A 12,042-nucleotide genomic window follows, 5' to 3' on the forward strand; every position below is an offset into this window, starting at 1 on the left:
AGCTATTGACTTCCTTTCCCACCTTTCATAATTTTCCTGTGTAGCACTCATTTTCCCCTCCATTTTTCTTCTATCTCTCTTTTAAAATCCTTTATGAACTCTTCCAAGAAAGCCTTTGGATCTGGAGACCAATTCCTATCCTTCACTTGAAGGCATTTTGCCTTTCCTGTCCTCTTCTGGATTTGTGTTCTGATCTTCCCTGTCTTCATAGTAACTTCTATAGTTATAGCTCTTTTTGCTTTTTTGCTCATTTTAAAAGTTACACTTTGCTCATAGGGCACAGGGTCTCAAGATTGCACCAAACTTCTTTTGCAAGGTCTTCTCATTGACTGCTCTGAAGACAATGGTGCTGCTGGCTTTCCCATGTGTTGGGTGGGTCTGGCTAATTTCTGCCTGTACTGGGGTTTGGAGTATCACACACCATTTACCAGTGGTAATCCATATTACCCCTTGCCCAAATACTTCCAAGATATTTTAAGCTGGAAAATTCTTACACTCTGAATGTTTGTGGATTCTGTCACTCTAAAATTCATTCAGAAGTATGATTTGTTGTTGATTCTGAGGGAAGTTGGAGAGAACTTGGGTAATGTTCTATCTACTCTCCACCATCCTTGTTTGACAAGCATGTTGATATAGGTTATTCATATGCAGGTATGTAAAAAATATTTCCATATTAGTCATGTTGCTAAAGAAAACACAGAACAAAAAAACAAAACAAAAGAGAAAATTAAAGAATTTAAAGAAAAAGAATGCTTTTATCTGCATTCAGGCTCTATTAGTTCTTTCTCCAGAAATGCATAGCATTTTTCACCACAAATCCTTCAGAATTGTTTTGGATCATTATATTGCTGAGAATATCGAAATCATTTACAGTTGATCACATAATATTGCTGTTATTGTGTACAGTATTCTGGTTCTGCTCATACATTCCATTCCATCAGTTTATATGTCTTTCCAGGTTTTTCTGAGAGCATTTTCCTCATCATCTTTTATATCACAATAATATTCCATCACAATCATATGCAACAATTTGTTCAGCCATATCCAATCACTGTAGGTACCCTCAGTATTTATGTTTTGAAAGTATTAAATGGACTGCTTTAAGTATTTTGTACCCATAGGTCATTTTCCTTTTTATTTTTTATCGCTTTTGTGTTTGAGACATAAATCTGGTATTGCCAGATCAAAAGGTATGCAGCCTTTGGGTATAGTTTTAAATTGTTCTGAAGACTGGTTAGATCAGTATACAACTTCATTAACAATGTTTGAGCCTCTCAGTTTTCCTATGTCCACTCCAACATCTGTCATTTTCCTTTTCTGCTATATTAGCAAATTTATAAGTGTGGGGTAGTATCTCAGAGTTGTTATAAGTTGTACTTTATCAGTAGTGATTTAGAACATTTTTTTCATATAGCTATAGAAGGTTTTCATTATTTTGTCTGAAAACTGTTGATTTATGTTCATTGACTATTTCTCAATTGGAAAAATAGCTCTTGTTTTACAAATTTTACTCAGTTCTCTACATATTTAAGAAATGAAGTCTTTCTCAGAGTAATCTGCTATAAAATTACTTCACATTTAAGTTATGATTAGTGTATATTTCCTATTTATCCTATTCTCTTTCCTTTTACCCTGTCCATCTTCAAAGATGTTTGCTTCTCTCTTTTAGCTACCCTAATCTTTCTGCTTTTGATCACTACCTGCTTCTTTTATGATCTTCTCTTCCTACTTTTTTATAGGGTAAAATAAATCTCTATACACAAAGAATGTGTGGTATGCTATTTTTCATACAATTATGATCAAAATAACATTCACTCTTCCCATTTCCCATCTCCCCCATCTTCCCTTCTATTGTAAAAGCTCTTTTGCACCTCTTTTACATTAGGTAATTTATGCCATTCTATCTTTCCCTTTCACCTTCCCCAAGTATATTTCTCGTTCTAATCCATTAACTTGAGTTTTTAGATAACAATCCATCATATTCAACTCACAACCATACCCTCTATCTATGTATACTCCTAAATGTCATAATAATCAGAAAGATCTTATCAGTTTTAAGTATCATTTTCCCATGTTGGAATGTAAACAGTTTAACATTATTGAAACTTTTATGTTTTCCCTTCCTTGACTTATTTATGCTTCTCTTAAGTTTTTTTATTTGAAAATCAAAATTTCTATTCATCTTGGTCTTTTCATGTAGAATGCTTGGAAGATTTCATTTCATTGATTATCTATTTCCCCCAAGAAGGATTTATACTTAGTTTGCTGTGTAAGTGATTCCTAGCTGTAATCCTAGTTCATTTGCTTTCCACAATTCCAAACCCTTTGAACCTGTAATGCAGAAGCTGCTAAATCCCATGATGAGTAATGACTTGACATTATTTATTCTATCAGGATTATTTTCTTTTCAGCTTTCTGCATTTTCACATTTTATATACCATTCAAGGTGCAGATCAAATTTTATCTTCTTCATGAAATCTTTCTTGGATTCTCCCATCTAAACATTCTTATACTTTTTTTCTTACTTTGCACATAAATTTGATTTTGCATGGACTTATGTAAGACTTCCCATGATTTTCTGAGAGCTTTCTAGTCATTATTTCCTACAGATATACAGGAATAGTATTCCAAGATCAGGACACACCACAATTTATTCAACCATTCCCCAATTGATGGTCATTCCAGCAATTTCCAATTTTTTGCTCTGAGAAAAGGGCTATTATAATTTTTTTAAATATATAGATCCTTTTACTTTTAAAAAATCTCTTTTGGGATTTATGCCTAATAGTTGTTACCCAGGACTGCACTAGATTTCCACTCTGGTATAACAGACCTTTTCTGCTGACCTTACAAATTGTTTTCAGCTGGAAAATTGTTCCATATTTTTTTCAGGTTCTGATGCTCTAAAATTTGTTTAGAGTCATAATTTAGACTCTGATCTAAAGTTAATTACTAAAGGAGTCATCTAAGTAAAGGAATTAAGGAATTAAGTTAAGGAATTAAGGCCTAGCAGAAAAGATTAAGGGATTTCTCAAAAAGCATAAGGAAAAACAGTTCTTAAAAACTTATATAAAGCAGTCATGGGAAGGTTGTTTATTCTCTACAGAGAGAAAGGATACTAACCACGGAAATATCACAGTGATAATTATCCATCCTAATGAAATCAGCAATGATACAGTAACAGTTTAGAACTATGGCTATAATCAGTTGGAATGATAACATTTAAAGTATCATGAGATCACATAATACTCATAGAATTTTGCTTATTAGGTATTTCAATTTCACCTTTGCATTAGGCTCTCTGATCAAACATCTAAGCTATTTGCTATTCTTTCCAAGGTAGAAACTTTCCTTACAATCAGTATTGTTCTGTAGTGAGCACCATTATTTTTTCCTACAATTATTTTTAATTGGTGCAATTTAATATTTATTTTTTATTTTCAACACATATGCATGAATGATTTTTCAGCATTGATCCTTGCATAGCCTTATGTTCCAAATTTTCCCCTCCTTCCCCTCACCTCCTCTCTAGATGGCACCTAATCCAATATATGTTATACATGTTAAAATATATTTTAAATCCAATATATATAAACATATTTGTACAATTATTTTGCTGCAGAAGAATAATCAAATCAAAAAGATAAAAAAAATTTGACGAAGAAAGCAAAATTCAAATGAACAATAAAAAGTAAGAACATTATGCTTTGATTCACACTCAGTTCAAATAGTTCTCTCTTTGAGTGTAGGTGGCTCTCTTCATCATGAGATCATTGAAACTGGGCTCAATCATCTCATTGTTAGAAAGAATCATGTTCATCAGAATTGATCATAATATAATATCATATAATAATAATACAATATTATATGTTGCCATGTATAATGATCTCTTGTTTCTGCTCATTTCACTTAGCATCAGTTCATGTAAGTCTCTCCAGGCCTCTCTGAAATCATTCTGCTGATCGTTTCTTTGGACACAAATTCCATCCTTCTCCACAGATCTGAGAGGTAAATTATCCTATGTTCCTCTATTTTGCTTATAATAATCACTGTTTACATCAAAATCATGAACCCATTTTGATTTTACCTTGGTATGTGGTGTTAGATGTAGGTCAATGCCTAGTTTCTTTCATGCTAATTTCCAATTTTCTCAGTTTTTGTTAAATACTGATTTCTTATCCCAAAAGCTGGGAATGTTGGGCTTGTCAAATACCAGATTGCTGTAGTTATTTTGTCTTGTGATTCTAACATATTCCACTGATCTACTATTTTATTTCTTAGCCAGTACCAAATGGTTTTGATGACCGCTGCTTTATTTTTTAGTTTTAGGTCTGGCATAGCTAGGCCACCTTCATTGGCATTTTTTTCCATTAATTCCCTTGAAATTCTTGACCTTTTGTTCTTCCACATGAACTTTGTTATTATCCCTTCTAACTCTGTAAAATAATTTCTTGGGAGTTTGATTGCTATGGCACTAAATAAGTAGATTAATTTAGATAATATTATCATTTTTATTATATTTGCTTGGCCTACTCATGAGCACTTGATATTTTTCCAACTTATTAGATCTGACTTTGTGTGGAAAGTGTTTTGTAATTGTGTTCATATAGTTCTTGACTTTCCCTTAGCAGATAGATTTCCAAATATTTTATACTACTGACAGTTATTTTGAATGGAATTTTTCTTTGTATCTCTTGCGGTTGGACTTTGTTGGTAATATATAAAAATGCTGATGATTTTTGTGGATTTATTTTGTATTCTGCAACTTTTCTAAACTTGTGGATTGTTTTTAGTAGTTTTTTTTTAGTTGATTCTCTAGAGTTCTCTAAGTATACCATCATGTTGTCTGCAGAGAATGATAATTTGGTTCCTCGTTGCCTGCTCTAATTCATTTAATCTCTTTTTCTTCTCTTATTGCCAAAACTAACATTTCTATTACAATATTTGGTAGTAATGGTAATAGTGGGCAATCTTGTTTCACCCCTGATTTTACTGGGAATGGTTCTAGTTTGTCCCCATTATATATGATGATTGTTGATGGTTTTAAATAGATTCTACTGATCAATTTATGGAAAAGTCCATTTATTCTTATACTCTCAAGTGTTTTTAATAGGACTGGGTGCTGGATTTTATCAAGTGCTTTTTTTTGCATCTATTGAGATTATATGGTTTTTGTTAGTTTGGTTATTTATATGGACAATTAAGCTAATAATTTTCCTAATATCGAATCAATCCTGCATTCCTGGTATAAATCTTATTTGGTCATGGTGTATGATCCTGGGGAAGATATTCTGTAATCTCTTTGTTAATATTTATTTAAGATTTTTGCATCAATATTTATAGGAAAATCAGTCTATATTTTCTTTCTCTGATTTCATTGTATCTGGTTTCAGTATCAGTACCATGCCTGTGTCATAAAAGGAATTTGATAGGAGTCCTTCTTTCCCTATTTTTTCAAATAGTTTGAAGTTAATCATTCTTTCAACATTTTGTAGAATTCACATGTAAATCCCTCTGGCCCTGGAGATTTTTTCTTAAGGAGTTTATTAATATCTTTTGTCATTTCTTTTTTCTAAAATGGGACTATTAAAATAATTTATTTCCTCTTCTGTTACACTGGGCAATCTTCATTTTTGTAGATTCACTTAGATTGTTGAATTTATTGGTATATATTTGAGCAAAATAGTTCCTAATTATTGCTCTAATTTTTTCTTCATCTGGTGGAAAGTTCTCCTTTTTTATTTTTTAGGCAAACAATTTGATTTTCTTCATTCCTTTTTCTAATCAAATTAAGGTTTATCTATTTTGTTTTTTTTTCATAAAACCAACTTAGTTTTATTTATTAATTTAATAGTTTTCTTTTTAAAATTGTATTAATCTCCTCTTTTATTTTCAGAATTTTAAATTTAGTATTTAATTGAGGTTTTTAAAGTTAGGTCTGCTCCTAAAGCAAAAGAGAAACAATTACTTTAGTTTCCTCTGCATTAGTTCTGCTGATCAACTTCTGGTGCTTAGAAATCATGGGTCTATGCCTCCAGGGCTCAGTGGTTTACAATTTGCCTTTTGTAGCAAATCTACTAGATCTCCCAATTGCAACCAGGACAGAGTAGCCTAAAACACTCACAGAAGATTCCCAGGTGTGTAGAAGCTGCAATGCTCTGACTCCCTGCCCCAGCTCTTTGCTTCTGTGCTGTAGACTGGGCTCAGAAGATTGCCTATTCGAAACAGACCTGTTCTGAAGTTCTTTCAAGGTATCTTCTTCTGGAAATGTGTTGTGCTTTAAATATTTGTGGATTCTGTAACTCCAAAACCAATTTAGAGGCTTAATCTGTTGTTGGTTTGAGAGAAGGTCAGAAGAGGTCACAAAAAGTCATGTCTGCTCTCTACCATCTTTCATGAGCACCATTATAACACCTATTTAACTCAGTCTATTGGACATTTAATAGTACTTCCAGATTTTTTGAACTCTTAAGGGCAAATCTATTACAGGGTACACAATTAATCTAATATTGAACAAAAGTTCAAGGAATACCATGAACCATGTATACACATCAGTCTCATTGAGCCCATCCTTTACATGGAGAGTGGCAACAGGATCATCATAATGCTAGGATAGACAATCTCTCTCCATCTTTCATTGGAATCTTATCTGGATAAATGTAATCAAGAAATCTCAGAAAAAGGGTTTCTCTTCTTTTTAAAGGTACATCAATCTTTCTGGTTCAGCAGCCATTTGGGAGGGTACTTTTTCATCATACGTGGGACCACATGAATGATCAAAATTTTTTATCTTCAGTGTAACAAAATGGTAACAAAGAGTTAAACCTGTACATGTTCTATGCAACCCATAAGAAATAATCATTTTGACTGTATAAAAAAACCTCCTTCAGAGCTTCTCTAGTCTAACTCCATCTTTATTGTAGATGAATACAGAAAGTCCAGAGGGGTTAAATAACTTACCAGGCTCAAAAATGTATTAATGTGTTAGATAAAAATTATTTCAACTAAGATTAATTGATTAATTAATTAAATTATTATATGCAACATAATATACATAATAATCATCAATAGTTAATTAGTTGGATGAATTAAATTGAAGTAATTATTAATTAAACTTATTAATTAAAATATATAAATGTATTAACTGGTATGCAACTGAGCTCTTCTGAAAGCTTCCATGAGAATTTGACAGAGCCAGATTCCTTAAAGTTCCAGGGTCATGTTTTGAAAAACATTCAATAATACATTTTAGTTAGCTATATTATTCATTTCTTGCCTCCTCGTTTTAAATAAAAATTTTATTTAACTACTTTAAAAATGAATATACCAAACACAACTGAAAACATGATATAATGGATAGAAAACTGTTCTCAGGATTTGGAATCTTGGCTTTAAGTATTGAGTTCAACATATTTTAAATTGTTTCCTAGACAAATTATTTAATCTCTCAGTATATCCAGAAATTCTCTAAGACTAAAATGATTGAAAATATTTTTTAAATGATTGCTATGTACTAGGTACATAGGGATTAGGGATAAAAATTTAAAATAGTAAATTTACTCTTAATAATGTTGCATTCAAATCAGGGATATAATACATATGGAGGAGTAATGTCCAGGGTGGGAAATTTGGTCTTGGGAAATAACAGAATTGGTGAATGGAATCAGAGGGCTCAAATGATGCTCTGTCCAGAAGCATAGATTTGATTTCTGTTTTGAGAGTAAGATGAAGAACGTAAGGTTTAGGGGAATGTTTATGGGCATAGTAGCATGGTAGGAAAATGGTATTGTCTAATATTGGGAGTCAGTTAGATGTAGTGAGCTGTCATTAATCATCATGGACCCAAGGTGAGAATTGGAGGTCCAGTTGGGAAGAGCCATGTCAATAGTGGTAGTCCTATATAGCAGTGGTATCAAATTCAAATCAAAATATGGATCATCAAGCCATCCAAAAGAATCCCTGTTGGCTAAGTATTGGTTTAGAAAATCACATGTTAACATTTTTATGTTCTATTGCATTTTCATTTGTATATTCATTGTATATTCAATTCTATTTTATTTATTGTAAAACATTTTCAAATTACATTTTAATCTTATTCCTGTACACTATGAAATGTTACAGATTTTATATTGGACACTTTTGCTCTAAGACACATATCAAGAACATGGGAGCTTAGCATTTAAAGCTAATTCTATGGGATCTCTCCATTTAGTGAGATCCATGCTCAGAAACTGGAGGTTCAGTTGTGAAGATTGCAGTACAAGTTCTTTACTGTAAGATAAAACTATTGTTCCACTTCGTGCTTCTTATACCAATAACATCAAAGATATGGTAAAAAAAAAAAGTTATGAATACTTTGAGAATAAATTAGGATATAATCAAATAATTTATTTATTGAAATTGACATGGATTTTGAATATATAAAAGAGCTTAAATAAATAGTATAGAAAATATTTTCATTTTTCTGTTTCATTTTCCCCAAAGAATTTCCTGCAGAAGTATTATAGGAATCACCTAGTTATGAACTCAGTCTTGTATCTGAATATATGATCTTTTTAATTCTCACCTCCAGAACTTGAAAGAGTACGAGGAAGAATACAATATCATAAGGGAATCTACTAAATAGCCAAAAAACTAAGAGAGTTCTCTGGTTAATGGTTGAGCTTTTGGAGTTTATGAGAGAGATAAAGGGTGACTATGTAATAGGATGGAAAACAACCATGATTTATTCCCAGAAGAACCTGTATCCCTGTTGAGATAAGACCTTGAATAACTCTGTGCGTTTCTAATAAGGTCCCTAGAAATTATATATTAATAATAAAACTCTAATATCCTATAAACCGTCAGTTACAATGAGATTGAGAGATGATAGTTTCTATTCTAAAGTTAAAGAAAACTTTTAGGTTAAACTAATAATTAAAATGCCATATCTTGTTGCTGCTTGATTGAGCAGTTAAGAAATCAAATATTATGCTTTAGTCACAACCGAAAAAAGCGAGCAAAGGTATTATCATTCCTGATTATTATTCCTGACTTTGTTGCTATGTGTTCCAAAGAGTGTTTTGATGAAGATCCAGCAGTGGAGGGTGAGTGCTTTAATTCACCTGCCCTGACTCTTTCACCCAGGTCTTTGTGAAATCTTACTTCTTTAACTTCATTGTCCCATTGCCAACCCAGAATAGAGTAGACCTAGAAATGTATCTGTGGGGAACAGAGGAATGTACAGATACTGGAAATCAGAAAGAATTAAATCCTCCCAATCCATTGGATAACTGTTTCATTAAAGAAGCCTCTTATGTTTATATTGAATAATTTTTTTATAGTAATTGACTCTTCACTAGAATCTTTTTTCCACTGAAAAAGTGATTGAAACCATGATTCCCATTCCAATAGGGACCACTCATCTTTAATATCCAGCAAAGGTTGCTTTTGTATAGAGTATCAAAAATATGATGAGCTAGATAGATGAGTGGGAAAAATAAAGAGCTGGAAGTCATTTCTTTCTTTCATCCCTGAGCGCTTGTTATCAGTAGATTTAATTCATTGTATCATTAATACATGCCTTGGATAGAATGAGGAAAAGTTGGGTATAACTCTTTTGCAACAGTAGTCTTCACATGTCCCATCACTGTAAGACTCTGATATTCTCACACAGTGACCACTGATAGTGGCCACAGCCCCCCAAGATGAAAAATGTCCTGGGTTCCATAATTTAAAGTTGCCTATTCTGTGTAAATATCCTTTGTGTGTGGAGATTGGTAGGGAGGTAAATTCTCTCTAATATGCTACTTCTTTTTTCAGTCTCACAGGTCCACCACCCAGAGAAGGAAAATTACTCTGCAGTGACTGAGTTTATCCTTGCAGGCTTAACAGACCAACCAGAACTCCAGATTCCACTTTTCTTCCTATTCCTAGGAATCTATGTGGTTACTATGGTTGGGAACTTGGGCATGATCATCTTAATTGGGCTCAGTTCCCACCTCCACACCCCCATGTACTATTTCCTCAGTTGTCTATCTTTCATTGATCTCTGTCATTCCACTGTCATCACCCCCAAAATGCTTGTGAACTTTGTGTCAGAGAAAAACATCATCTCTTACCCTGAGTGTATGACTCAGCTCTATTTTTTCCTCATATTTATAATTTCTGAATGCCATATGTTGGCAGTAATGGCATATGATCGCTATGTTGCCATCTGTAGCCCTCTTTTATATAATGTCATCATGTCCTATCAGTTGTGCTCCTGGCTAGTGGGTGGAGTGGGGACAATGGCTGTGGTTGGAGCCACAGTTCATACAGGATGTATGCTTAGAATTTACTTTTGCAAAGATAACATTGTCAATAATTTCTTTTGTGATCTTCTTCCCCTCTTCAAGCTTTCCTGCTCCAGCACCTACATCAATGAAGTAGTGCTTCTAGCTTTTAGTTCATTTAATCTTTTTGTCCCAACTCTGACTATTCTCAGCTCTTATATTTTCATCCTGTTCAGCATCCTTCGCATCCAATCCACTGCAGGCCGTTCTAAAGCTTTCAGCACTTGCAGCTCCCATATCATGGCTGTTTCTCTATTCTTTGGCTCAACTGCCTTCATGTATCTGCAACCTTCTACCAACTCCATGGATCAGGGAAAAGTATCCTCTGTGTTTTATACCATAGTGATCCCCATGTTGAACCCTCTGATCTACAGTCTCAGAAACAAAGATGTCAAAGTTGCACTGAAGAAACTTCTAGACAAAAGGGTTTTTTCATAAACAGTGGAAAGGTCATTGGTGATGGAATCAAAGACTTTTTTGATGCTATTTTTTCTTTTAAAGGGATTAATCATATTGCCTTATCAGGGAGACAAGATCTACTCATATGTCCCTCTTCATAATCCTTCTTCCTCTATCTCTATGACATCATTGCCCTTCTATAAGCAGAATTTTTTGAGTGACTCACAATTGGAAGTTGTATAAATAATGAATAACAAAATGTAATATATTAAAGAGATGAACTACTTGGCACTTTAAGATCAAACAGTAAAATAACAATGAGGCCACCCATTAATTCTTTCATTTGATATTGAAGTCAGTTGCTTTCCTGCATTTTTTAGAGTAGAATAGATGTGGGCAGGGAAGGATAGCACTTTAAGCTTTAAAATAATTTTACAAATATTATCTCTTTTATGTTTGTATAACAACCTTGGTAGGAGCAAAAGTACTGTTATTATCCATTTTTACAAATGAGGCAACTAAGTATACAGAGGGTGTGACTTTCTGAAGATGACAGAACTTGTAAGCATTGGACTGGATTTGAATTCTTATTCCTGACTCAAGGATCAGTGAAATATCTGATATGCCATCACCTGTCTCCTAATCCAAACTTCTCATTTTACAGTTGAAGATGTTAAACTTCTGTTCATTCTCTTATACCACAATGCTGACCAGGTTCTTCTGTCTTTCTTTGGCCTAATGGTTGTTCTAGAAAACAGGAATACCTGGATTCAAGTTTTTCTTCTGATTCATACTAGCTGTGTGACTCTGGATAAGTCACTTAACTAGTCAGTGCTCTTCTTAACACATTAAGTTAACTAGAAGGTGTCGATCTGCATTAAGAAAGGGAATTTCTTCACCTGGGAGTTCCTTATATCAATGAAATCCAAGTCCCTCTCTACCCCCCTATTTATTCATAACTTTAAACAAACAAACAAACAAAAAACAAAACAAAGGAAAAAATTACTTTGCCCTTAGAAAGATATTTGATAAATTGTGGCAGCCAGCTGGTTCACTGAATAGAGTTCTAGCCCTTGGATCAGGAAGATATGAGTTCAAATGTGGCCTCACACATAAACAGCTTTGTCACTTAATTGCTATTTGCCTCAATTTTCTCACTTGTTAAATGGGGATAAAACAATTGCATTTGTTTGATATTGTCAATACACAGTCCACAGGGTTCTCTGTGTATGAATTAGTGGCTCTACAGCTGTTTGATTTTGGCACCAGTGATCTAGATAATATGCTCAGGGAAAATTTAATTAGGGAGACAACACTTTTAGCTAAAGAA

At 33.3% G+C, this 12,042-nt stretch overlaps 1 protein-coding gene across 2 annotated transcripts; it reads left to right on the forward strand.

Annotated features, from left to right (window-relative positions):
* Nucleotides 1–4,998: 4,998 nt before the first annotated feature.
* LOC127554877 (olfactory receptor 150-like) lies at nucleotides 4,999–10,751 on the forward strand. Of its 2 annotated transcripts, none has more exons than XM_051986795.1 (2): nucleotides 4,999–5,007; nucleotides 9,828–10,751. In XM_051986795.1, the coding sequence occupies exons 1-2, from the start codon at nucleotides 4,999–5,001 to the stop codon at nucleotides 10,749–10,751; spliced, it is 933 nt and encodes a 310-aa protein (XP_051842755.1). The 2 variants fall into 2 exon arrangements, with proteins under 2 accessions (XP_051842755.1, XP_051842754.1); XM_051986794.1 differs by lacking the exon at nucleotides 4,999–5,007 and adding an exon at nucleotides 7,756–7,764.
* The last annotated feature ends 1,291 nt before the right edge of the window (nucleotides 10,752–12,042 follow it).

The sequence above is a fragment of the Antechinus flavipes genome, chromosome 3 (assembly GCF_016432865.1).
Source record: "Antechinus flavipes isolate AdamAnt ecotype Samford, QLD, Australia chromosome 3, AdamAnt_v2, whole genome shotgun sequence".
NCBI classification, from domain to species: Eukaryota; Metazoa; Chordata; class Mammalia; order Dasyuromorphia; family Dasyuridae; genus Antechinus; species Antechinus flavipes.